The sequence below is a fragment of the Tauraco erythrolophus genome, chromosome 3 (assembly GCF_009769465.1).
Source record: "Tauraco erythrolophus isolate bTauEry1 chromosome 3, bTauEry1.pri, whole genome shotgun sequence".
NCBI lineage: Eukaryota > Metazoa > Chordata > Aves > Musophagiformes > Musophagidae > Tauraco > Tauraco erythrolophus.
Window position 1 is genome coordinate 52,014,478 of NC_141467.1, and position 27,525 is coordinate 52,042,002.

Here is a 27,525-nt window from a genome sequence, read left to right on the forward strand (position 1 = left end):
AGCATGTTTGTAGAGAGCACTCCTGACTTTGTTCACGATACCCATGGTCATTACAGAAACTTTCTATGTTTATTCTCTTTCTGAAGATTTGCTTCCCACAAAGCCTAAGCAAAAATTCATTTGTATCCGTTTACTCTTCTATATGGTTGGTTCAAAGTAACAATGTTACTTTCCTGCTTAAAATATTTACCCAATTGTGTTTGAATTAGGGGAGGTGGCAGAGGGGCTGGGGCCAGGGAATGGAATCTTGATGTGGAATTATTGTGCAGCTAGAGTGAGCATCTGTGCAGTGTGGAAAGCCCTATGTGCTGTGTTCTGCTAATATTGAAAGTTTGGGTGTTATCTGTTGAAGATCTGAGTGTCTTCCTGTATGTGTATTAGTAGTTTTCTGTAACCTGAAGAGTTGCATAAATCATCATGAATTCGTACGCGTCAGAACGTTTCTAAAAGGTGGAGTACCTTGGATGATATATCCTACATATTTGTTTATTTGTTCTTGCTTTTAGCACATCAACTGTAATTTAAGGCAAATTGTCTTAGTCAAGTTTTTTTTAGTGACTATTTATAAATTCTTACAGAACCTTTCACCAGTAAAAAAAATGTAATAGCTTAATGAGCAGTGGTACTTGAGAATCCTGTTGTTTGTTGGTTTTTTTTTTTTAAATAAACATGTCCTTTGTTCTTCCTGCCCTTCCCCCATGTCTCCTACACAATAATCCTCTCCCTCCTCATCTATCTTGTAATACCCTTACCAGATAGGACACATGCTTTGGCAAGTCTGGCGCCTCGTATATGTAATAATTGGTCAACTGGCTGCTGCCAAACAGGATATTTAATAGATGAGTTGTGTTTGTGGTGACACTGATTTGAGTTTTCACACAATTTGCAGAAATCTGGTTAACCTCTAAGGATTCTTTGTTTTCAGTTTGCCTGGAGTCTGGCCATAGTGTAAAAATTATCTGGAGTGGAAGAATGGGAAGAACAAAACATCACTATTGCTTTTTAAATTGGGGTGTAAATGAATCAGTTTTCAAAGTAGTTTATGGTATCCCCTGCCCGATGGTAGTATTGTCATTATGATGCAAAAGGATTTTGGTTTATTAGAGTTCTGTAGAGAATAATGAGTCTGTTGGAAACCAGATTGTGTTGGTTCTGAGAAGTAATCGAAATCACTATTGACTTCTGCTGTGCACACCGGTGAGTGGTGCGGATACCCCTTGAAAATCTTGGTTTACTGTTTAAGTATTCTTTTATTGGACAGGTGTATATTGCCACCTAATTCTCTTTAGTATCAATGAGATATTTGTAACAAATTTGAATAGCAATTTGAGCAACACTGCTTCTGTTTCCTCTCACAGCTTTAAGAGAAAGCATGGATTTTAAAAACTTGTAAGCAAAGGCTATAAATTTGATGTATAAATGAGTGGTGACAGAGAAATGGTGGGCTAGGTAATCCAGGGAAGATTTAGGAATAGATGATGAAAGTGAAAATAACTGACAGGGATATAAAGGTAGGAAACTAGTATGAAATGCAAATAGTAAAAACACTAATGACAAGTGGAGATCAGAAATACTGGATTTTATGGTGTGGTAAGGTTGGAGGGACATCAGGAAATGGCAGCTATTAAAAAGTAATTAGGCATGGTGAAAGTACCCTTCTCCTTACCTGGTTTCTTTTTTTTTTGTTAGTGCAGTATGGAGGATGATACAAAACCTGTTTCATTTTGAAATAGACTGCTCCTAGGAAATTTGGAAGAGTATTTAAAGGTTTAGTTTTTGCATTATCTCACTTTAGAAAGCTAAAGTGCCGTTCTGGTTCACAGCTGGCCAGCTGCAGGGCTGATGTTTGAATTCTGAAGTTATTTATGGCACTTCAATGTATTCCAGTGGTTTAATTAAGGCATTCTTTCCTAATATAAACTTTGTGAAGTTTGTGTTTCTCAACCTTTCTTAAACAGCCTTCCTTTCGAAGAGCGGAAGTGGTTTATGTGACAGATACAGGTTGCATTTGGGTCAGAATTCCAGTTTGACTCCAGAGCCTACACTTGACCCAGTCTCCTGGTTGTTCCTCTGCACTGTGCTTTGATTTACATCGTGGGCTGGTTTTGGAGCACACAAACTGGTTTACTTTTTGGTGAAAGTAAATTGAAAGATATGATCTCAATGCTGATGAGCATTCAGTCCACTGGGCCAGAGCAGGGCTAGTCTAAATAATATCTCCTTCCCGCTCCCCAAATGTGTGTAGTGCCAACATCAGATCCTCATCACAGAAGTTTGGAAAGTAGATGGTTATGAGTAGATGAAGACCATGGTGATGCAGGTTGTCCCCTTGCAGCCCATGGAGGGCCACAGTGGAGCAGGTATACACACTGCAGCCTGTGGGGAACCCGATGCTAGAACAGGTGGACATGACCTGAAGGAAGCTGCAGCCCATGGAGAGCCCATGCTTGAGCAGTGTTTTTCTGAAGGACTGCAGCCTGTGGAGAGGACCCGTGCTAGGGTGGAGGAAAAGTATGAGGAGCTATTGTGGACTGATCATGATCCCCTATTCCCCATCTTTACCAAAATTTCTTCACTGAAAGGGTTGTCAGGCATTGGAACAGGCTGCTCAGAGAAGTGGACGAGTCACCGTTCCTACAGGTATTCTAAAGACATGTAGATCTGGCACTTAGGGACATGGTTTAGTGGTGGACTTGGTAGTTTAGGTTAATGGTTGGACTCAATGATCTTAAGGATCTCTTCCAATCAAAATGATACTATGATTCTATCTCCGCTGAGAAGCAGGGAGATAATGAAGTCGGGAATGAAAGAGTGAAGTTGAGTCTGGGAAGAAGGGAGAGGGTAGGGAGATGTTCTAGTTTTTGTCTTTCTTACCATCCTTTTTTGTGTTTTAAATTGGCTATAAATTTAATTTTTCCCAAGTCAAGTCTGCTTTGCCTGTGATGGTAATTGGTAAGTGATCTCACTTTTATCTTGACGTACAAGCTTTGTTGTTTTATTTTCACTCCCTGTCCTGTCGAGGAAGGACAGTGAGAGAGCAGCTGGGTGGGCATCTGAGAGCCAGCCAAGGTCAACCCACCACACTTGTGTACCGATGATATCTAGTTCAACTTAAAAAAAAGAAGTTATTCTTTCAACCTTCATTAAACATACTATCGATTTAAATAGTTCATTTTGTGTGTATTATGAACATGAATAAAAGTTTAGCTATTATATTTTGTGATCTAATGGTAGCACCTTGTTTTACCATCTTCTTTTAGCAGATGATGTTAAAACTCTTTCATAGTCCACTGTCACCAGAGATGTACAAATCAACTTCTCCCTCCAGATCTCTAATGCAGTGGTTAAACATTCTGTAACAGGATTACTTGCCTGCTCCAGCCCTGCAATGCTTTGTTCGTTGTGCCAGCAGGGTTGTGCAGCACCACAAAGAATGGGATTGGGAAAGCAATCCAGCTGAATATTTTTCCTCCTGGCTGTTTTCCAGCCGGGTATGTTTCTTGATCCATTTTACAGCTCAGGTCTGCAAAAACCTTTTGCTGGCATAATGGAAAGAACAGAGCAGCATGGTCAGGTGAGGCATGCACTGAAGTGGGTGTTGTGGCTGGAATCATGTGTCAGGGAATGCTTGAAGAAAGGCTATATCTATCAGGGTGGTGTTTAGGGATCTGTGAGTTAGAGAGGTGTCTCTCGATCAGAGACTCCAAATATAGACTTGCACTGTTCTCTTAGGTCCCAGACACTATAGTCAGTAAAATGACTTTTGAGTCAAATATTTTTGTATGTTGTTTTCATGATCTTTCCTAAGGAGGTTTTTCTGAGTTGTTCCACAGCAGCTTTTGCCTCACTGGCTAGAAATGTTCAGTTTTTGTTTAAGCTTACTGGGAGATGACCTAGTTCTGTATTATAGGACTCCTGATTATACTTCTCTTCTGCCCTCTTTCCTGCTGCTTGGGCAAATTGAAAAATCCTGCAGGACCCAATTCCTTCGTTCTTTTACATCCAGAATAAATGTGATCCTTGGCAAACTGTTTTCCCTGAAGTTCAGCAACCATTAAAACAAAAATCAAAAAATGTGTAACTTAGCTGTTTCTATATGAAATACTAATTTATCAATCAATTAAAAAAAAAAAAAGCAGCAAAACAACCAAACAAAAAGCACCCCTCAACCCCAAGCACCATGACCAGTTAGATTTTTTTTTTAAGGAAGACAGCAAAACACTAACAGGTTATCCGAGTCTTTTTAATGCATCTGCTCTTGAAGACTACCAAAATAATAGTAAAATGATTCAATACAATTCACAGCAGCGAGGCAGCCAATGCGAGATCATAGCTAATACTGTCTTTTTGAGTGCTACAGGTAATCAACAGATACTAGACATCAAATTGTCAGTATACATAACAAGAAAGACAGCTTTCTTCTTGATGTTAACCCTCCACATTGGGATCAAAGTCATTGATGGAGTTGTGTGGGGAGGGAAAACGTATGGGTGATTTCCAAGTTCTTGTTTTGTAGAAAAATAGCATTTTTAGTTGTTGTTATCAGGTAGCAAATACTTTTTAAATGTAGAAGGTTAGTTAAAAAGAACGATTATAGTACATGAGATGTGCTATCTGGCAGTTGAAGTTGGCAAATAACGTTATGGGTTATAGGACTTGTCTGTGCCAAACCTTCAAAATTTCAGCGCAGACTTTATGGTCAAGGTATGGACGCTGCCTTAGTCAAGAACCACTCTGGGAATTACAGTGATCATTTGGTATAACGTCAGCAGTGTCAGGGCTTTTGTCATCACCAAAGGCTGTCTTTGACTACCCTGAAGAGCTACTCAGATCCCTGTGGTGCTGTGTGCAGTCTTTGCTCCAAATGTGTTGCCTTTTCCAGCCTTAACTAAATATTTATTCCTATGTTCATGCATCAGGAAAATTTTTAATCATGAGGCCAGAAATCTTCCTAAATACGTTTATAATCAAGGCTGGAAGAGGGTGGAGTGAGAAGCCTTCTTGGTTAGGAGAAATGAAAACGGGGTGATTTTGTTGGTATTCAGAGGGAACTTGACAGGCTGGAGAAATGGGCCAACAGGAATCTTGTTTAACTCAACAAAGAGAAAGACCAAGTCCTACACTTAGGGAGGAGTAAACACTGCACCTGCATGAGCTGGGGACAGCTGGCTGGAAAGCAGCTTTGCAGGAAAGGACCTGGGGGTCCCAGCGGGCAACCAGATGACCATGAGCCAGCAATGTGCCCTTGTGGCAATGAAGGCCAGTGGTATCCTGGGCTGCATTAGGAGGAGTGTTGCCATCTGGTCGAGGGTGGTGATCATTCCCCTCTGCTCAGCACTGGTGAGGCCACACCTGGAGTACAGGGTCCAGTTCTGAGCTCCCCAGTGTTAGAGAGACATGGATGTACTGAGTGTGTCAAACAAGGGGCTGCAAATGTGTTTTAAGGGATCTTAAGGCATCTGGTATGAGGAGAGGCTGAGAGATCTGGTGCTATTTAGCTTGGAGAAGAGAGTGCTCAAGGGGATCTTAAGAGTGTATATAAATACCTGATGGGAGTTGTAAAGGGGATGGGGCCAGGCTCTCTTCAGTGGTGTCAAGTGACAGGTCGAGGCACTGAGCACAAATTGAAATACAAGAATTTCCACTTAAGCATGAGAAGAAACGTTTTTGCTATAGGGATGATTGAACACTGGAACAGGCTGCGTTGTGGAGTCTGTGTTCTTGAAGGTGGTCAAAGCCAGACTGGAGATGGTCCTGGGCAGTCGGCTCTAGTTTAACTTGCTTTGAGCAGTGGTGGTTGGAGTAGAGAATCTCCAGGGATTACTTCCAACCTCAGCTATTACGTGTTTCTGTGACATGATCAGACAAGAAGGCATTTCCTTCAGTTCTGCCTCTCCAACTGTTGATTTTTCTTCACTGCAAGTGGCTCAGCTGTTGGACACAAGTGACTAATAGGTTTATAGTGAATTTGGCAGTCATTTCCAAAAGCATCCCTTCTGGAGGGGACCTTTTTCCTCACTAATTTCAGAGTGGGTTTTTGGCTTTCTTTTTTAAGGCTGAGTGACTGGGAAAATTCTCTATTACTCCAGCCTTTTAGTGCTCATTTTTTATCTTATGCTACAGACTGAATGCCAGTGCTTCTCTCTTCTGTTGCTCAATTTTTTTCCAAACAGCAGCAGAATTCGATTTTTTTTTTTTTTTTTTAAATAAACTTATGTCTGTTCACTGTATTCAGAATGCATGGATGGAAACTTTCTGAGACAGTCACTTTCACTCTGCTGTAGCTTGGCAAAGCTGTAGGAATAAGTAGTCTTGAGAACTCAGTTTTTGTGGAAGGCTAGGCAGAGCACATGCTGGTGGGTTTTATCTGGTTTGTCTTTGAACCATTCTTTTCAAAAACCAACATATAAAGCAGGAAAACGTTTCAAAATGGTAAGAGGTTTTCTGAAGCTAATGGCATCTATCCAAGAGAGCTCAATTGTTTCCTATATAAAGGATAGCGATAACCACTTATCTTTTCCACTGTACAAAATGCGTAAGTCACACCAATGATTTTCGAACTGTCACGCACAGTTGAACATGGTAGCCTTTGTGGTATACGGTGTGTTGATAGTCTTAATCCAGAGATAAAATTCCAGATTGCCTGTATATTTTGATGTATGCGTTTCTGTTCCTTTAACTTGTAGTTAAAGGATTTCTCATTTTCTTTCTCTGATTTGTATAGAAGAAAAAAGAAATATTAGCTTTCTCAGCTTTTTGAGCTGAGAAAAGATAGAACACTTCAGGAACAGACTGATAGCTGGAGATATGAGGCAAAGTCTATTGTCTTTTTCCCCTCAGCCGTATAGGCTAATAAGGTATCACTAACAGTCTCTTTATTGTTAACTTTTTCGTATATGGTTTCAAATTGTAATGGTGAGCAGCAGAAATGCATGTAGTGATATAGCAAAGTTGTTGGTCTTTTCTTTTTCTCCCCACAGGTATCAAGCATGATGGGACTATGTGTGATACTTGTCGGCAGCAGCCCATCATTGGTATCCGATGGAAATGTGCTGAATGCACAAATTATGACTTGTGCACCGTTTGCTATCATGGGGACAAACATCACTTGAGACATCGCTTTTACAGAATTACCACACCAGGAAGTGAGAGGTAAAATGTAATTTTTTCCCCATGAAGTTGAGTAGGAACAATTAATTGTGGTAAACTTTTAAAGCGTAGATTTGGTTACTGAAACTTAGATTAGCTAAGATAGTGGCTTGAGGTGTAGATTCTGTTACTAGTTCTGCCTCTTTGTGAGGGAGGGTAGCTAGGACAGATCTCTGGAGCTTGGAAAACATTGAAATTTTAGGAAGAATAGAGTAGGGAAAAACATTAGGATATGATTATTCAGTTTCTTTTAACCTCATTGCAGTCTTCCTAGTTCTTGTGTTATCATATAGCAGCTTTAAAACAAAGGCAATTATCTTTACACAATGTATAACCGCAAAATGATTTGTCAATGAATTCCTGAATGTGAAAGTTCAATTAGGTTCAAAAATGGTGTAGACAGATTGAGGGGAAAATACCCTCCTTGTGGGCTATGAAAAACAATGATCTGGAAACAAAACGTTTGAACTGCTTAAACTGCTCACGACAGAAAGCAGAGAAAAGATGCTCTGAAGGGTCATTCTACACTTGCCTTGGTTTTCCTGTTCTTTTCTTAAGCATCTATTATTGTCTCTCAGTGAAGAACTCTGAACAAAATTGGCATTCAGTGTGTTCTTGCATAGCTGTTCTTGTGTTCTTGACTTCAAATAACTTGTCTGAATCCAAAGCCTCTCTGTCATGATTTATTTACCAGTTCAGTGAGAACAGTGATATTTGCCTGTTAACTAAATACTTGGAGAGCTACAGTAAAGCATTGTGTAAAGGCTGTATGCTGTGGCATCGCCTCTGTGATAACTTTCCAGAATGTTCTTTCATTAAATCATTGGAAGCTTTTTGATTAGCTATGATACTCGGTTAAATGTGATGTGTGTAAGACAACATTTATTTCCTCCTCTTTGAGAAGTAAGATTTACAAACGTGTTGTAATTCAGTGATGTGCTTTTACAGTTAAGGGAAGTGGTTGGAGCACACAAACAGAGTTTTCGTATTTTGTCTTGTAGGGCCCGTGTTTATCTTCTCAAACATTTGCCTTGAAGTTTAACTATGGCTCAAATGCCTAGGTCAATGGCTTAATCAAAAATTAACTTCTTTTTTTGAGATTCGTGCCACCAGGTATCAAATAGATATCTTAAGCTTAGTGTCTCATTCAAAATGTTTAATGCAGAACAAGACTTAGAAGTTGGATCCAAGAGTAGAAAGGGCTGGTTTAGTGTAATCAATAGATAACAAAATACAAATCTGTTTTTCTATCTATTTCTTTTTAAAAAATCTCATTGCTTTTGAGAATGCTTGCCAGACTTTTTTTCTTCTATATTTTTTTTTTTTTTAGCTGAAGTTTTGTTTGTAGTTTTCAGTGGTCTGTTACGGTGTATAAAGTATAAGTTTTAGTTTTGGAGATAGATTGTATGCAGGAAATCTTTTGCATCTTGTCACTTTGTCCCTATCTTTGTTTACTCCCATTGAGCTCTGTTTTGCAACTCGTATCCAGAAGGCAGCTTCATCTGTGGAGGAGCTGTTCCTATTTGATCAAGCTTAGCTGAGAAAAATTGATTTAGTTAACTGTTTGAGAGAGCAGAAAAGGGCAAAGCAGTGCTGTTGAGTTTGAGGGATATATCTCATATGAAAAACGGCAAAAGGCATCTAAGAACATTTAGGTGAAGGAAAGCATAAGCTCTTGAGTCTGGGGTATCATATGGGCAGCATACCAAAGTAATGTATGCTGGGTTTTGTCTCGGTTTTGTAGGTGTAGAGATCTTTCTAAGATGCTGCCATGAACAACGTATTTTTGTGTTTTCTGTCACTCTTTTGTGTTAGATAAAAACGGCTAGTATTTTCATGGGCTCTTTGCATGAATTCTAAGTTTAACGTTTTCCTTCTCCGCCATCTGCTGGATGTTAAAAGTTTAGCAAGAGGGTGATACACTTCTGAAGAGGTCAGGAAACATTCAGAATTTCAGCTGAAAAATACTTTTCTTCGGCAGTATGAAGTAAGAAATCTGGTTGCATGCAAACTGGTGGCTGTGAGATGGCTGAACAGGCAGGAAAAGGTTTATCTCTGTTTCTATTTGTAAGTGAAATATTCATGGACTGTTCTGTTTGGGCTTATCTACTTCCATTCTGTTGAAGTCAGAGGTAAAGAAGAGGCTTGCTTTAGAAAAACGACATTATGACTGAAAAAATGGATGATGTATTAAATTAAATTTGCCAAGAAATGCTATAAGTACGCAAAAAACTGAGACATGGAGAGGAAAGCGATGTAGCTCTTCTACTAAAAAGCGTAATTCTAAATGAAAATAGCAGAGCAATTCTGGGACATTAATATTGGCCTAGGGTGTACCTAAGAGAAACAGAAATGTGTTTATATGACTCTATGTTTCTGTAATGATTTTTATAATATGAGTGCAGATCTATATGTAAATATTTACAAGATTATTGCTGGTAGTAGAAAGCTTTGAGAAGAAATCATCATTAGAATTAAAAACTAATTATAAACATATAATAAATTAGATTTAGGAAGATCATGGGTTTTTTTGTCTTGTGGGCTGCTGTTTGTGTTGAGAATTGAATGAGTGTGATTCATGCACTGAAATCTGGGTTTGTGGCATTACTTTTGTTTCAAGATGGTCTCCTTCCTTTCTGTTTCCAAAGATTCATTTTGGACTTTCTTTATTGTCTTGACATTTGCGGGTTCTTCTTTTAATAACTTCAGGGTATTGTTGGAGTCTCGCCGTAAATCAAAGAAAATTACAGCAAGAGGAATCTTTGCAGGTGCCAGGGTGGTGCGAGGAGTTGACTGGCAATGGGAAGATCAAGATGGTGGCAATGGACGTAGAGGAAAGGTAAAAATAAAACTGGTTTAAATAAGCAGATGCGTTTCTGCATGCTCAAGTAATGGCCTCAGTGACTTTCTAGCTGTTGAGTAAAAATACCATCATAAAAGGTACTATTTTAATTTGCTGGACATTTTTTAATCTTATTCTATAATGCTCAAGAATTTAGAAAGAGGAGGGGAGGGGATCTGTATTATGACCAGTTCTTTAAAATTAAAACTTATATTTTTACAATACCAGCACAAAATTAAAACTACTGAATTCTTGTCTTGGCTGTACTGTTTAAGACTGGCTTGTAGCAACATTAAGATCTTGGGCATATTTCAGCATTTCTAGAGAGCTGGTATAAAAACAGAGTTCAAGAATAGCCCTTTCTAGTCGTTGCTCCATTCTGTAGTCTTACTGCTTGTGGGTCAGCACTCTTGTGTTTCTCTTGCTTTTGGTTTTCAGTGCTTGCATCCTAGGTTTTTGTTTTTCATCTAATAGTTATAAGGATTTTTCGAGTTTAATTAAAAACTTTGCAAGTGATGTGGGTATTACATTACTGGCTTAGGATATTATGAGTGTTTTCTATGTAGTTGTATAATAAAAATATTTGGATTTATTGAAAATTGTGTAGAATTATATGTTTTTAATTATAACCTTTGCAAATTTTCCATTTACAACTTATGTTTACCTTGAGAACTAATTAAGATTTGTTGTAAGTATGAACATACAGCAGGGAGTGTATAATATACTATGACTTGTATCACCAAATAGAAGATGTTCTAGAAGGAGAGTTGGATGCTCTTAAGTCTTGATGAACTGTTGTGTTTTGTTGCATTTATTTTTAGTACACTTAAGCAGCATTTAAAAGGAACTGAAAAGTTCCTAAAAAAGATATTTAACTTATTTCATATCCTAGACATTTATGGAAGCTTTAGGACTTTTGGAGATTTCATTTTGTATTTTATTAGGAGGAAATAATACATGTAAGTCTCTTAAAAAGTCTCTTAAAGTAAGGGATACTCAGATGCAGCTTTTTTCGTCTTGATTATTTACCCCTTGCTGTGAATTTGACAAGATATTTTGAAATCTCTGAAACTTTGCAAAATAAGAGTCTCATCCTGCATTGTCTGCTTTATGTACTAGAATTTGTGGGATTATTTGCAAGCTGAAAATATGTATAAATGCATGTAAATACTTTTAACAACGAAAAGCAGATGGTAGGTAGTAGAAATTACTTTTAAATAAATACAAATAAGAATGAAGACCAATTCTAGAAATTTGTTTTTCTGAATAACGGAAGTATTTTCTGAAATCATGAGGCCATGCACCAAATTCTAAAATGTCAGGGGCGGTCCTTTTCACTCGCCTTCTCTTGTACTGTTGTTAAACAGATTGGCTCTGAAAATAAAACTTTATTTCCTAACATAGTGCACTGCCACCAGGCTAATGCAGGTTAAACCGGACAAATTGAAGCAATTAAAATAGTTTTCATCCTGTTTTTCTTAGTTACATGCTACTTCTAGCAAGAGCATGTCAAAGCATCATAAAATAAAATCTTGCAGTTCAGATTTCATTCTCTACTTATATATAGTTAGATTACCTACCAAATATATAAAAAAAAAAATTAGGCCTACAAAGTATATATTCAGGCTGCCATCTTATGGGAACACTTGCGTCAAGGAGAAAACAGGTTCAGAATAAATTTTATTAAATTCAGTAAAACTGCTATATCTTGAATTTTTCTGAAGGGATAAATAAGATTTTAAGTTCAAATTGTGCTTTTAAGTCTTTGTCCTAGAAACAATTTTCTTATTTTTAAAACTGAATAGGTAACTGAAATCCAAGATTGGAGTGCGTCAAGTCCACATAGCGCAGCATATGTTCTTTGGGACAATGGTGCTAAAAACCTTTACAGAGTTGGCTTTGAGGGCATGGTAAGTATGAAAGAACACAAAGGGTAAAATGCATGGTGGGGGAAGGGTAGTAGGAATAATTTGTGCTTTATTATCCTGCTTTTGTAATATCCTTTGTCAGTTTGCATGCTGTTAGTCAGGTCATTGTGAATACAGCTGTATGAATCATGCATATGTATTAGGAAGAAAGTCTGATCAGGGAATTTATAAAATATGAATGACTTAATGTTAAGAGCTGGTTTCTGCCAGACTATAGTAAATATTTACATCATGTACATGATTATCGTACTGTGCTACTATTGTACTTAAATCAGAATTCAGAAAAGAAAAAGCTTAGTCGTGAACTTTCTGAAGACCTTATCTCTTTAACTCCTGAACTCTTCAGTTCACTTCAAATTTTGGTGCGATTACTGCAAGATTTGCAGTTTTTAAATTACTGGTAACAGTCAGAATCCTCTTGAGAGCAATTTTTTTTGTCAATGGAAAGGTGTTGAATTAAGTTACAACCTTAATTTGCTTTAGCACTAAATTTTTCTTTTTCACTTCATAGCTTCTACAGCTACTTCTACAGCTCTAGAGAGAAAATGGGTCAGACTCTAGCCCAAGTGCCTTCTGTTGCTGGGTTTTCTTATCCTAATGTGGGTCAGGGAAAGGTTACTTTGATTATCAGCTGCTTATAACATCTTAATTAGCATTTTCTTTGCATGATTTTTGTTTGATACTGCAGAAGAAAACCATGTTAACTTAACATTGAAGTGTCATCGTGTCAGATGTGTATAGTGATAAAATGTTAAATGATGACTAGTCTACTTTTTTGAAAGTAAGATATTTTGCCTTATAGCCTCACTTGAAATAAAGTTTATTTTTATAATAAAAAAAAATTAAATACCACATTTGCAGTAAATACGTATTTTGGTGTGAGATTTAAAAAGGGTAAACATCTTTAGTGCAGGTCAGCTTTTCTGATGCATGAAGATGCTAAGGATAAAATACAAGTCAGTATTGAATTACATCCTTCATGTTCTTCCCCCTCCCCAGTTCTAAAGAAAATTCCTTATATACTGGCAAAAGGAAAAGAAAGTTATATGGAGTATTACGTAGTATAATATTATTAAACCAATTGTTGGGACCTTCTCCCTTATGTTTGATTGTGATGCATGGAAAGGACCACAACTAAAAATTCTAGATAGAATGAGATAAATGAACTGATTTTTTTTTTGTGGTGGTTGTGATTTCAGATACTGTGTTAAAATTTGTGCACTGCGTAGTAGGAGTGCTGTGGAATCACTGAGGATTCATTTTGGCCTCCTAAAAAATAACATTTAAGATAAGTTATACTCTGTTCTGAAATAGTTATCCCCTTAATAATAAAAATATATTTATTATTTGTAAATCAACTATATTCTGTTGCCAAACTATTGCCACATAAGGAAGTGTTAAATATTTCTAGAATACTTGATTAACTACTGCAACTGTAAATTTGTATGGGTAAGGGTGACCTTCCCACAAGATTTGTACAAATAGAAATATTTGTTCACTTAATTAACAAAGAACTGTTAAAATGTTTGTGAAACTACATATCTGTTATGTGTATATATAGGATAATATATAAATAATATATGTACATACATATGTGTAAAAAAGATAATTAGAGGCTTTATATTTAGTGTTTACCTGATTGTAATTCATTCCTACAATAATTTTATCTTTGCCAGATACTTTTATCAAATGCAATTTTTGCTTCAGAGGATATGGATTCTTGGATATCTGTGACAAATAGTCATTTGACTGTAAAGCTAAATATCGTAACATTAATTGCTTGCTAAGTGTACAATTAACTGTGATTATTTACTACTATTTATGTGCCGTTATGTAAAACTGACTAATAGAAAGTTCATATAAAGTTGGGGAAAGCTTGTCTTGGGACTTAGAAATTGGATAAGAGTGTCCAGAGAATATGGAATCAACAATACTCAGTGTGTGCCCATGTAAATACAGCTGGGAAGAGACCCCTACTTGCAAATGAATAGCACTTGACTGAGAGACAAATGGAGCTGATTAAAGAAACACAGCTTATTATTGTAAGTCAGGGTTGCTTGTTTGTTAGCTGACAGGCTGCATCTGGTCCTCAAAATTAATCTATCTGGCCTGCCAGATTTTCCTAGGGAGAGATGTTGGCTGGTAGGGCAGCAGGTGCTGGCTGAAAACTTGCATTTATTTGTGGTCATATCCATAGAGTTTTTGAGTTTGCTGTCGCTGTGTTTACATATGAAGTGGTTGAGAGGTGCATCTTGCCTTTCTTTGTGAAGCCTGGCATTTAAATCCGGGAGTTTCTGCTGCCACAGGCCACAAGTTCCCAAATGGAAATCTGTTTTTTATGATGCTCTTAAATTGAATAACATGTTTGCTACATTCATAGTAGGAATAAAATACTCTTTGCTGGTATGATTGTTGACACTGCTTGCATTTCATATCTGTATGTATTCAGATTCTAGAGCCAGACCAAGGTAATCTATGTTACCTTCTTTAGAAATGTGTGACTATAGCCTTTTGCAATAAAAAGATACTCTATATAGAATCAGAGTTAATGAGAAGATTGTGATTTAGCTTTTTGGGCTTGTTTCTAGTTCTTATTTCTTCATATCATACAGCTGAGGATGTAAAGCTGTAGCTTCCATTGGTTTTCAGTAAGCATTGTATTCTACTACTTAATAATATAAAACTTTAGAAAATAGTTCCATCAGCAGGAATGCCCTAAATCAGTTTGATTATTTAGGAATTGGTTTTGTGCTACCAGATTTCTTTGCTCCTCCCTTTTTTGCTGTAATTAACCTTGTCCTCTTGTTTTTCATTATGGAGGATCTTCCTTTTTGTCTGTGTAGCCTCTGAAAGAAGCAACTGTAGTTATCATCTGTCATTGTCACAGTAATCTGTAAGCCATCTGTGTTTGTGTACTTTTTTCCACAGATTCCTGAGTAGTTGTATGCGTAAGGGAAATTGAGAGGATTTTTTGCCCTTGTGTCTTTAAACTTTCTTGTCCTGATTGATAAAATGTTTGTTCGTCAACATTTATTTGGGTTACCCTTGAAGGTAATCCTTGAAATTACTCTAGAGGATTTTAAGAATTACTTATTAACACCTTTTTTTTTTAATAAAACCAAAGTAAATGCCATGGCATACTAGGCATTGCAGGTGAGTGTTATAAAATATATAGAAATATGTTTTCTGATGCAGTTACAACTGTCAGATCTGCAATATAAGTCAGATCTTCAGCTCTCTAGCCCTTTATCTTGTCCCTAGTGTGTTCAAAATGAGGGGTTTAGGCAGGAGCAACAAGAATTTTCATTATTTTGTTAGTTTAGTGTCCTTCTGTTGCCTCTAGGTGCTAATGAAAACTGATTTAAAACACAGAAATGTGGTTTTGGCCACCTGTACACATGCAACAGGTGTTTCTTGTTACATTACTCACAATGTAGTCAAAGTTAGGTGGTTAGTTGGTTTTGGAATCCAGAGAGGAAGGAGATATTTATGTATACCTTGTTATACCTTGTTATCATTTATTTGCATTTGTCAGCAGACTTTGTTTCACTTCTTGTTTACATAAGTCTTATTTCTCTACATTTCTTCTGTAGCCTCAACCAAGCCAAGTTTTTCATCTCTCCATAGCTGAGTTGCTTAGAAACATATTGCTGTTAAGCAGAAATGTAGTTACTGATCTTTTTCCAATTTTGTTCTTTACAGTACTGACACATAAAGAAGACTTTAAAATGATCCTCCTTAAAATAATAACAAAAAAGTTAACACACACGAAGTTTTCATAAGTGCCTATAATGAATAGACAGTAAGGTTACAAACTGTTCACTCAGGATTTGCCCGAAGTCTGATTTCTTCTGTAAGAAGCTGTTGCTATTGTTTCTATACCTTACGCCTCTTTATCATTTCATAGAATCATAGAATGATTAGAGTTGGAAGGGACCTCAAAGATCATCTAGTTCCAACCCCCTGCCATGGGCAGGGACACACTCCACTACACCAGGTTGCCCAAGTCACTTTCTCTACCATCTTCTACTTTCTGCTTTTATTGTTTTCACTTTTCTCAGCTGCTTGAAACTAAGAATTATTTGAATTCATTAAATTTGAAGTACAGCATTTCTTATAAACCTTCAGCTAGAACTTATGGATTTATCCAGTCCCTTGTCTTAAGGTGGCAGAGCAGCATGCACTGAGCTTTCTGCATTTACCCTGTAAGGCAAACTTATGAACTTGCTTATTTCCTTGCCAAAAGCTCTTGTGAGTTTAAAGACTTAAAATGACCTTTAAAGGGTATATTCATTGCTACGTCAAACACCTGCAGCTCTGGCACCGTTCCTGCTGGTGTATCTGTAAGATCAGTATTAATTTCTCTCTGGTATTTACTGCTGGCGTTAGATGCTATTTCAGTGCATCTGGGTCAAACATTCTCCTTTTCCTTAGCAGCGCACCTAGTTTCCTTATCAAGTCTGTAGACTCCTCTCCCTAGTTTGGTGGATGGCATTCTAGATGCGTTGGAATAACTTAAAAGTTGTTCCAGTAGGCAGCTGCTCCTTCAGCATTGTTTTCCTCTTCAAGGTCAGGGTGCTTTTATACCATCTGTCAACACTGCTGACATTGCTGTAATGTACATTTTTTCGTTCCCTGAAGTTTTTATGATGATGAAATTGCTGCTGTTTTTCCAATGGTATAATTGGAAGTCAAAGTAAACTCATGTTTTCTGTATTGCCCATTTGGCTGGGCAGATCATGATCTTTACGTGATCCAGTCACTTACGGCTGGAATTCAAAGAGTTTTTCAATGAGTCAGAAGGTAGATGCTGGAAGTCCAAATTTTCCAGCATAGGCAAAAAACATTATTACCTGCTGCTTGTGTGCATCAGCTGTTACTATGGATCTGAAAGGCCTGCTGTGCTATGTTTTGTGCTTGTGCTGTTCCTTGAGGTTTTGTTATAATGATTTCCTGCTTAACTGGGGCTTCCATCTGCTCTCAAACTACCCACAAGTTCCACAACATCTATAGCTTGTTTTTCTGTTTCTTGAAAGAATCCTCTTCAGGGTTCACTGAATTCCTCCATCAAGTTAGCGTACAAAAGCTTATGTTTTGTTTTCATCTTTGCACGTTTGTCTCCACCATGTATTTACACCGAGCTTCACAGTTGTTTCTTCTTTTTCTGTGCACGGCGTCATCATGAGTCTAAAACTTGTGTTTTAACATCCCTTGTGTTTTGGTAAGTTCCCTTTTGCACTTGTCCATCTCATCTCCAAACAACCTGCTATTTCAGTCCATTTACAAGACTCGGGGAGACTCATAAAACTTGTAAAAAATCTTGGTGCAGTTCTCTGGAGCACAGAGCAGCAGGGATGCACTGGCAGCCTGTGTGGCTGGAGTTTGGGTGTGTTTGTGCTCTGTCCTCACTAGGGGCGCCTCTTGCCACGCAGTCCCCAGGGGAGGGTGACCCACCCCTGTTTTTTACTTAAACTACTTGGACAGAAGACAGCTTGTTTTCCTTTTGTGAGAAATATAGTAGCTGGGTGGTAAAAGTAGAATTGCAGTTGCTTACCCAGCTTTCATGGTACTGAAGTACCATGAAACTAAGTACAGTTTCCTGTCTTAAAGCTTCAGGATCTTTTTTGGGGGTTTGATTATGTTTTTTAAGACAGTTGCAGGCTTTTATTGTGTTGATACTACTTTTGTTAGTAGTACTTTTTGCAAAATGTCTTTCTATGCATTTTGAGTCCTTGTTTTTTTTTGGGTTTTTTTTTTTTGGTGAACGCTTGTGAAGACACAATAAACATGTTACTTAGCTTTTCTGTGATACTTAGGTCACATTCTTGTTTTACTCCTTAGTGATCTGACATTAACTTCACCATGTAAAAGAAAGGAAGACAGATGTGAAGCTGAAGTTCAGCGTCAAGCTGCCACTTAGTTTTACAACCAAGTATATCATTATACTCCAGAAATAAACTATGTAGGGCATGGTAAAGGCAGGGTAAAAAAAAAGAGAACAGATTTGTAGATTTCTGGGTCTTTTTTTCCTGTAAAATTTAAGGTATCTTGGCCTGTTTCCTGTTAATTTCTGCTGCAAGATGGTAATTAGCCTTTTACTGAATATTTTATTTCTTCTGCTAGCTTTTAGTCATCAGTCTGCTTTGTACATTAACACTTGCTGTAACTCAAGGGATCTTTCACCCAGATTTTGCCTGGCTGGGAGCAGAACCACTGCTGGGAGCAGAACCATTTAGGACCCTCTCGCACTCTTTTCTTAGTGCTTTGAAGAATGTGAAAACAGCTCTTGCATATATACCCCTTCTTGACTCCTGTGCAGACAGCTGGTAGTTGCATGACACGAAGAGTTTGTATTCAGTGGGTGAGACCGAGTGCTCCCGGGCACATTAAATCCCTGGTGATCCGGGGGAATTCATCAGCTTGCCAGCTGGGATGGCCAGCGCAGCCCCTTTGTCATAGGCCGAGTTGAGCCGAGCACCTGCCCGCTGGGTGGCAGCACTTTGCCGCAGGCCTGCTGCTGCGGGGCTGAACACACTTTGATTTCTCATCGGATTTGAAAAGAGGGTAGATCTCGTTATTTTAATCAGGCCGGTTTCGTCACTTTTTCAACAAGTGGCGGTACATTCTTTGTAGATCAGGAGATACACTGAATCTTGTATTGTTTCTGACTGCTTAGCAGTTACATGTCACTGAGGGGTAGTATTGTGTTTCATAGAATAGAATCATAGAATGGTTAGAGTTGGAACGGACCTCAAAGATCATCTAGTTCCAACCCCCCTGCCATGGGCAGGGACACCTTTCACCAGATGAGGTTGCTCAAAGCCTCATCCGGCCTGGCCTTGAACACTTCCAGGGATGGGGCATCCACAACTTCTCTAGGCAACCTGTTCCAGTGCCTCACTATCCTCAGAGTGAAGAATTTTTTCCTTATATCTAATCTAAATCTCCCCTCTTTCAGTTTAAGGTCATTGTCCCTTGTCCTGTCAGTGCCTTGATGATTTGGAAGACTTGAGAGAGTTCTTTTTTAATTCTTTTGCAGGAGCAGAGTCTGTCAATAAGTCTTGGGTATGGGAAGAATAATTGTTAAAGTATTCGTTTCCTTCTAGTGAATTATATGGTAACCACCACCCATCCTCTATTTCCTCCCTCATCCCACAGAATATTCTGCAAACCGTTTCCTATCTCCTTCTCAACTCATCATGCACACAAAGCACCCTTTGTTTAGTGAGAATTGTTCCATAAGGAGCAATGGCAGATGGTAGCCGTTTTGCTCTAAGGGCTACACCGGGAAAAAACTAGAGGAAAGGAGAATTATAGGAACTCTGCTGGCTTTACGAATGAGAGTTGGTTATCACACTTAAAAATTCTGTTTCTCAGATAATATGAAACAGTCTTTCTGGAGAATGAGATTTAGAAATTATCTCTTTTGAAAAATCATGTTTAGCTCAGCATAGTGTTATTTGTTGTTTGTTTTGTTGTTTTGTTTTTTTTTTTTAAAAGGTAATGTCCTTGTGTTCTATATATTAATTGGAAATTCTTCATTTTGTCGCATTTGCGTGCCAGGTTTTCTTCTTGTAAGTTAAACATGTATTTGTCAAGAATGGTTGGGAAGAGGGCGTAGCACTGGCAGGCATTAAATGATCAATACAGGAAAGGCTGTGACCTCAAGCACTGTCTGCAGATATTTTTATTTTTTTTCTTTCCCTCCTGAAGTTCCCAGACTTTTTTTTAAAAGGAAAGATACCTTTATAGAACAATGCAAAGGAGCTTTGTGCTATTTTAGTATCTTTCTTTGAGTTAAAAATATCTCATCTTTTATAGCCTTTTCTATTGTAAATGAATTAAAATCTTGAGAATGTCAAGGCTGATAGACTGGAAAGTATTTGGGTTTATACACACTGGTAATGAGTTCATGGGGCATGTTTTTTGTGTATACATAATTTTTAGCCTTTCTTAATTGAGTTTATTTCATTTGTAGTTTCACTGACTTAGGTTAAACTGGAGACTCAGTCAGTGAGGACTAAAGTTATCTCAATCTCTCTCCGTAGTCTGACCTAAAATGTGTCCAAGATGCAAAAGGAGGCTCTTTCTACAGGGACCATTGTCCTGTGTTAGGTGAGTTGAAGATGAAGTAAGTTTATATTGGTGTGTGTTAATTATAATTAGTCTGGATTTTGCTTTCCATTTTAAAAGTAATCTAAAAGGACTGTCCTCACTAGTGACATGTAAATGGTAGCACTTCTATGCATTATTCATAAATGGTAATGCTCTTCTACATGAATTTGCTATCAGTGTGCCAAGCGCATGGCAAGGGAGCTGTTGAATGTTGACTAAGTAATAAATTGTCACGTCTTGTGCACTGTATTTCTAAACAGCCAAACATAGCTGTGCATTCTTGTAAGAGTGTCTGAAATATTCAGAGATGTTCAGTGAAGTAGCGTGTATATGGCCAGAAACAGGAGTCATTCAAACACATAACTTAACCTGTTATCTAATACTAATTCTAGTATATGTTGCGAAATCTTGGTTGAGGTTTTCCATATCAGCTATTGCACTGGCTTACTTCTGTAGTGTCTTAGCTGGGCTAAGAGTGTGCAGAGTACATTATAAAAAGTAGTTACCAGGTGTTTGTGGTTTTGAAATATGGGCAAGTTGGGGTAAATTTTATAGATTATTTGGCACAAATTTCTTGATTATTAATGTATAGTTCTTTGGCAAAACACCTGGTCATAAAACTGAACACTACAGAAAATTTTGCTTTTCTTCTCGAATTTCTTCTTATACTTCAATGCATGAAAAAAAAAATTTAGCTGATAATACTGACTTTTCTGAAGCAATGAGAATTCTCTGTTTATTAGTATTAATCTTATTCCTTGCACAAGTACTTCAAGTGTGACCTGCGAGAACTATTTTATTGGCAGCATTGATGAAAAGGTGAAAACAGTAAAGGTCTGTTTTTTTTAAAAAAAAAAAACCACAATTGTCCAAGAAGTCACTTGGCTATGTAATGTCAAGTAGATGAAGGGTTTGAAAGTGAAAAGCCAAGGCGCTCTGATCTTTGTGTCTTGCTTCTGTACTTAAAATTAATTTTGTCATTTTAGTTTGACATGAATAAAAGTAGAAAAGCAATAATAGGGTCTTGCTGGTTCTTTATTACAGAGGTACACTTAGGTTCTTCTACAGGCCTTTTATTCATTTTAATTCTTACTCTAAAGGTACAGATCTGAGTTTTGCGCATGTAGTGTACTTCTAGGGTGATACCGTATTTGAATGCATGAATATTAATCACTGAAGATAGTAGGAGACTATTCTTTGTTAAATTCTTCCCCTTCCATTATATTAAGTTGCTTGTAATGGATGACGATGGACTCAGTTCATCATTCTTGCCACATTATGCTCCATCTTCTGTCTTACTCTTTGTTAGAACATCTGTCCCTTTTATTTGTCTTCTGAACGTAGTTCACAGATACATGCATGCTGTGAATTTAAATATATGCTCTTAATAAAAATTAGAAACCTATTTTTGAAGCTCTGCGATATTTGAAGTATAATGCAAATAATACTCCATCAGGGGCCTAATTAATATGGAGTAGTATGTAGTTGGGGCAAAATACTGTGACTCATGTTATTCAGTACCGCATGGGTCACCTTGATGATAAGACAGAATACAATCCCAGGCAATTTGCAGGTGATAGCAAGATGACAGAAAGGTGTGGTTGAAAGTAGAGCTTTATTCAGAAGAGCCTTCTTGATTAATGGAGACCTCATGGAGTTCAATCAGAAGTGCAGTTTTGCACTCTGGTTGAAATAAGCCTATGTACCTGGAATTCCCAGGCTGGGAATTGTGAATGCCTGAGTGAGGAGCCTTGCTGAGGAAGACCTGGCTGTTGCACTAAATACCAAATCGAATGAGACAGCAGCATGCTGTCATTGCAAATGTGGCAAATTTCATAGTGGGTTGTATTGGAAGGATGGTGGGCAACAGAATAGGAAAAGTTGTTATCCCTCTCTTCTCAATGGTGATGAAGCTGTGTCTAGAATTCTGTGTCCTGTTTGTGTCATTGTCTGTTCATCTTCCTTTCCCTACCCTCTCAGTTTTGGAAAACTGTAGAGGATCTGATGGTGGCCTGCTAAACTGGTTAAGAGACTGAGAGGACATGATTTGCAAGGAGGAGGAGCTGGGCTTGTTTATTCTGGTAAGAAGGAGATTAAGAGGTAATTGACTAGCCACCTGCATCTACTCGAAAGATGATTGAAAATGATGGCACCAAAATTTCAGTAGTGGTAAATGGCATAAAAACAAATAGTAGTGGCCTTAGGGCCACCTTATGTGACTTGAGAGGTTCAGATCAAATATTGAAGAAATCTTCTGTTACACCTACAACTGCATATTGCAGCACTGGAAAAAGTTACTTGGAGAGGTTGTGGAACCTCAGTCCTTGAGGGCTTTCAGGACTCAGATAAGCAAAGCCACATCTGACCTCAACTGGTTGTTAGTTCAGCTTTGTGTAGGGTATCAGACCAGATGACCTCTAGAGATCCTTTTCTCCCACTAATACTTCTATAATTCTTTGCTGTTTTGTATCTCTTCCTTCCTTACGCTTCCCTGTCTCATCAGGGCTGTCTCTGGTATGTTTGCTGTCTAAGTTTTCTACCTAGTGAGTTCTGTATCCGTAGCTTTTTATGAAGAAATAATCTTCGACTTTGTCCTCTGCAGAAGTGGCAGTTTCCATGTTATGTGTGTGTTGCTGTGAAGGGTGCAGACTGAAAATGGTGTTCCATCTATAGGTCCTTTAAACTAAGACCAGGATAGAAAGAAGTCACTAGATGGTCATAGAAGTCAAAGTCCGTTGAACATGAATGTTTATTCACAGGCGCGTTTCCTTTCTCAGCAGTTCCATCTTCAGTAGTATCAGATTCTCTTCTTCACCCTTTCTCTCCTCTGGAGACTTCCAGTGCTTTTTGTTTGTAGTCATCTCGCCATTTACAAGCTCAAAGATTTTCATCATTGGTCATTTTTGAAGAATTCTTTTGCCAGTGTTTTTTCTGCATTCAAGGACTGACTGACCCAATTCAAAACCCCTTTCTGTGGGCATTCTACTTATCTTTCAGCCTGAGTCTATAGATGACACTTTGTGTGTGACTCTCAAAATTATCAGAACTTTTATATGTCTAGATATCTGACACTGTATGATAGCTATTACCTTCCCGGTTAGTCCACTGTGGAGCCTGTCACAAGTATTTAGCATTTACCGGTGTTGTTATTTGCCTTGAAAACTGTACAAGAAACACACAATTCCATAGCCAGAGGTTGAGAGTTCACTCCCTTGTAGCTATTGGCTGCTACTGTCGCAGAGACATCGAGTCTCAGAAATAAACTTCTGTTCTTTAAATTGTATGGAAATGAGTGTCGTCATGTGAACATTTTCTTCTTATTCCATTTCAGGTGAGCAGAATGGTAACAGAAACCCTGGTGGGCTGCAAATAGGTGACCTTGTAAACATTGACCTTGATTTGGAAATTGTACAGTCTTTGCAGCATGGTCACGGAGGGTGGACTGATGGCATGTTTGAAACTTTAACAACAACTGGAACGGTTTGTGGCATTGATGAGGATCACGACATTGTAGTACAATATCCAAGTGGCAACAGGTTTGTTTTATAGCCTTCATCATTGATTCTAACAAAATTCTTTTGCCTTCAGCACTTATGATCACTTAGTGCCAGAAGCTTTCTGTTCTCCTTTTGTGTCTATGAAGATTTTCTTCAGATTTTTATATTCCTTCTACAATGTGTGATGAAGATTTAAAGATGCTTTACTGAGAAAGGAAGTTTATTGCCTCTCTCATTTGGTGAAAATTTTTTGGAGTCCAAAATAATGAATAATGTTCTGGACTATCTTATTTCCCAAATGTAGTGTGTTAAGCAGTAATTTCTCTTTTTGAATCCCATGGTTTCAAGGGGAATGGTAATAGCAATGGGTTAAGAGGATAGGTGGCAAACTTTTTATATTGGGAAACTTGTCTAATACAGAGTGACCATGGCATCATCTGCATTTAGTATTATTCAAAGTGATGTGAGTTTATTTAAATATGGACTTAGAATGGGAAGTGTTGGGGAATCTGTTGCCAAAGCACTCCCTGCAGACAGTTTAGGTTTGAAGTTTGATGAGCTGCATTCATGCTAAACAGGGTCAAAGCCAGCTCTACAGCTGGGTCTAAGCTGATACGTACATGTGGTTTTGTGTTGTCTTGCTCTCGAGTATTGAGCTTATCTTTAAAAAGCAGCTGATGAATGGAATATTGGACTGATCAGTTTCTCCATAAAGGCTTAACAGTGCATTATTCATTCAGACTTTCCCTCAGAATACTGTTTGTTAATATTGCAAAGTAATGCAAAACAAAGCTGTTTTCCCAGAGAATAAGCTGAGGGGATGCAAGAAGCTTTTCTTCTGACAGTCATGGCTGCAGAGCCAGTGAAAAGAGCTACTCTGTCTTGTGGTTTCCTCTTTGACTTTGCCCTTTATAGAGATTATTTGATGCTTCTCAACTAGATCAGATAGCTGAGTAAAAGTAAACCCCAGACCAAGTGACACATAAAGGAGATTGCTATGTTAGAATATAACTCGGCATAAAACCAACTAAATGCCTCTAAACCAGTAAAATTTATAGTACAAATTAGGATAATTTGGTTAAAAATTGAGGTATGTCTAGGACATCCATTTGTTCGAAGAATAATTTTATAACTGAACATTGCAGCTTATGACTTGAGTGGGAGGGAGCAAAATCCCATGTTCTTCCCATGTTGTGTCCTGACAGTCCAATCCTTTGTGAGACAGCTTGGATCTTCCTCTTTTCAACCAAAGTTGTCTCCTTCTCTCCCTGGCAAAATAAACAAACTGTGTAGCTACTTTCAGGATTATTGTATTGTTGTCGGCTTGGTTCCCCTCAGGCAGGTTATTTCTTCATTGCTTTATAAATGTACATCTCTGAAGATTACCCTGGAAATACACAACTAATGAACCACAGACAAGTGTGTGGGCAAAAAAATGGTTAACAACAAATGTACCATAGTATCCAATTGCAGAAAGTTTGTAGGCAAACAAGCAGAATCTAGTCCAATAGATATTTAAACATATGTTTTGCTTCACATGTTTAAAATTTACTTTAAATGATTCATTGCCTAGGTGGACATTTAATCCAGCTGTTCTCACCAAGGCCAATGTTGTCCGAAGTGGAGATGCTGCTCAAGGTGCAGAAGGAGGTACCTCTCAATTTCAAGTGGGTGACCTTGTTCAAGTATGTTATGACTTAGAGCGAATAAAGCTTCTTCAGAGAGGTCATGGAGAGTGGGCTGAAGCAATGCTTCCGGTAAGTAGTTGTATGTTTGAATTCACAGAATGGTAAAACTTGTATGATATTTCTAGTTATGATTGGTAGAGGTGTGGGAGTCAGAGAGATTTTCTAAGTTAGAGAAAGTGCCTTTCGTCACATGTGGTGTAATATTTGCTCAGATGTAGTAATCTGCTTAGCCTGATGAAACTTAGCTAAAGGTATTAGTGACTGTACTATTAAAAAACTGGCTTTGTAAAACTTGTGACTTACTCAGATTTCTAAATATTTTATTTTTAGTATTATTTGCTTTTGATGTTTTCTTTAATGCAGACTTTAGGTAAAGTTGGTCGGGTCCAGCAGATCTATTCAGACAGTGACTTAAAGGTAGAGGTTTGTGGGACATCTTGGACATATAATCCAGCAGCTGTCTCGAAGGTGGCATCAGCAGGATCTGCTATAAGTAATGCATCTGGTGGTAAGTTGGAAGAATAACCAGTAATGTCTGTATAGCAAGGAATTGTGTTAATAAAAAATTGTTAATAAGTACTAGTACATAGTTTGTATGCAAGATTAATAATACTCAGACTTGGGGTTCAGCTAGTTGATGTTTTACCTTTAGAGAAAGACACAAGAAAAGCTTGCAGTTGGTATGGAGATGTTATCTTGATAAGGTACAAAACCTCCATATTGAATTTGGGTTTCTCTTTGGCCACGGTGCATGTATGTCTCTGGAGTTCTGCTGTAAGGACTTCAAAATTTAAATGATTAGAAGGGACATTAGACTGGAATAGGGACTAAGGCATGAAGAGAGTGTCACTGGCTGGAGCAAGCAGATTCCTTGTTTGGCAGGTGGTGTGGGGCAGCAAGCATAAGTGAGGCATCTTTTGGAAGCGGTTACTCAGGATAGTATCTTTCCTTAAAATTTCTGTCTTAAAATTTAGTCAGATATCCTTTGACTAATTATAGCAGGATATTTTTTGTGTGGCTATGTAATCACATTTCAGTTCTGTTGAGCTTGCTGTCATTTATCTAATAACGAGGCAGAGAGACTGCGCAATGTGTTTTATGTTCTGTTGGCTGTTTCACAGATCAACTAAACTAGAGTGTTTTTCAAGTTTTTGGTTATAGATAGTTGTTTTTTCCTCTTCATATATTTGCTTTTAATGCCAAGAAACCGGTCCACATAATGTTCTAGACTTTTTTGTAGCAAGGCATAGAGTGAGTTTTCTGCAATAAAGTCACAGTGGTCATAAAACTAGCTAGAAGAGTAATATAACTTACTGTTTCAAATCACAGAAGGCAAGATATACCCTAAGTTAAGCTAGCAGGCTAAAAAGCCTGTTATATCTCTATGTAAATTTACATTTTTACCTCCTCCCCATCCTTCTATATTTTGTGATAGAGAAACTATTTGTGATTGTCAGCTTTCATTAAGTGTCTGATGTGACAGTCTCAACTATCCAAAGAATATTGGGATGCAGCACTTACTCAAAGCTGAATGATAACCTACAGCTGCCATTTTATGGTGATTTGTGTATTACTATGCACATGCCTTTAGAAACATGACACATTTGGCTGTTATTTTTCTGTTCTTGTGTGATTAGAATTGTAATCTTAATTGCCCTTTGTTTAATGATTATAGAGAGATTGTCCCAGCTGTTGAAGAAGTTATTTGAAACTCAAGAATCTGGAGATCTCAATGAAGAACTGGTTAAAGCTGCTGCCAATGGAGATGTTGCTAAGGTGGAAGACCTTCTAAAGAGACCAGATGTGGATGTGAGTGTTCTATTTTGGAAGGACATGTTCTGGGGACCTGTAATACTAATGGAAGTGAAGCCATCCTATATGCTCCTTGCCAGTCGCTCGTGTGCGTGTATAGAAGTAGTACAGCTGGTTCCAGAGTCTCCTCTTCCATTGTTGTCCTATGAAATGCATGGAGGGGATGTGAAAATAGTGCTTTAAACCCTTTTTTGCTGGACAGATTTTGTGCTCTATTGTCTACAGTGAAGGAAAACACCTTCTAACCTCTGTCTGCCAGAGTTGGGGCAGAGAACCAAACACAATTAGTGAAGGGTCTTCCACTTCTTTTGTTTCGAGGGGGATAGAAGGAAGGAGGGTAGATTTTGGCAATATATTTTCTGCTGCTGTTGTGAATTTTGTTTGGGTGTGTTTTTTTTTTCCTTGACTCATGAGTAGGTAATCTAATCTACTATCTGTCACATTCCTTTTAGCAACTTGTTGAATCACCTAGTACTGAAAAGTCTAAAAGAAAA

At 37.9% G+C, this 27,525-nt stretch overlaps 1 protein-coding gene across 2 annotated transcripts in view; it reads left to right on the forward strand.

Moving 5' to 3' along the window:
* Positions 1–27,525, forward strand: part of MIB1 (MIB E3 ubiquitin protein ligase 1) — an 83,779-nt gene that overhangs the window by 3,516 nt on the left and 52,738 nt on the right. For both annotated transcript variants that reach the window (XM_086608607.1, XM_086608608.1), the window contains exons 2-9: positions 6,981–7,152; positions 9,859–9,988; positions 11,797–11,901; positions 19,968–20,034; positions 23,366–23,570; positions 25,105–25,288; positions 25,583–25,727; positions 26,895–27,028. In XM_086608607.1, the coding sequence (XP_086464733.1) occupies positions 6,981–7,152; positions 9,859–9,988; positions 11,797–11,901; positions 19,968–20,034; positions 23,366–23,570; positions 25,105–25,288; positions 25,583–25,727; positions 26,895–27,028 (1,142 nt within the window). The remainder of the gene's footprint in view (positions 1–6,980; positions 7,153–9,858; positions 9,989–11,796; positions 11,902–19,967; positions 20,035–23,365; positions 23,571–25,104; positions 25,289–25,582; positions 25,728–26,894; positions 27,029–27,525) is intronic.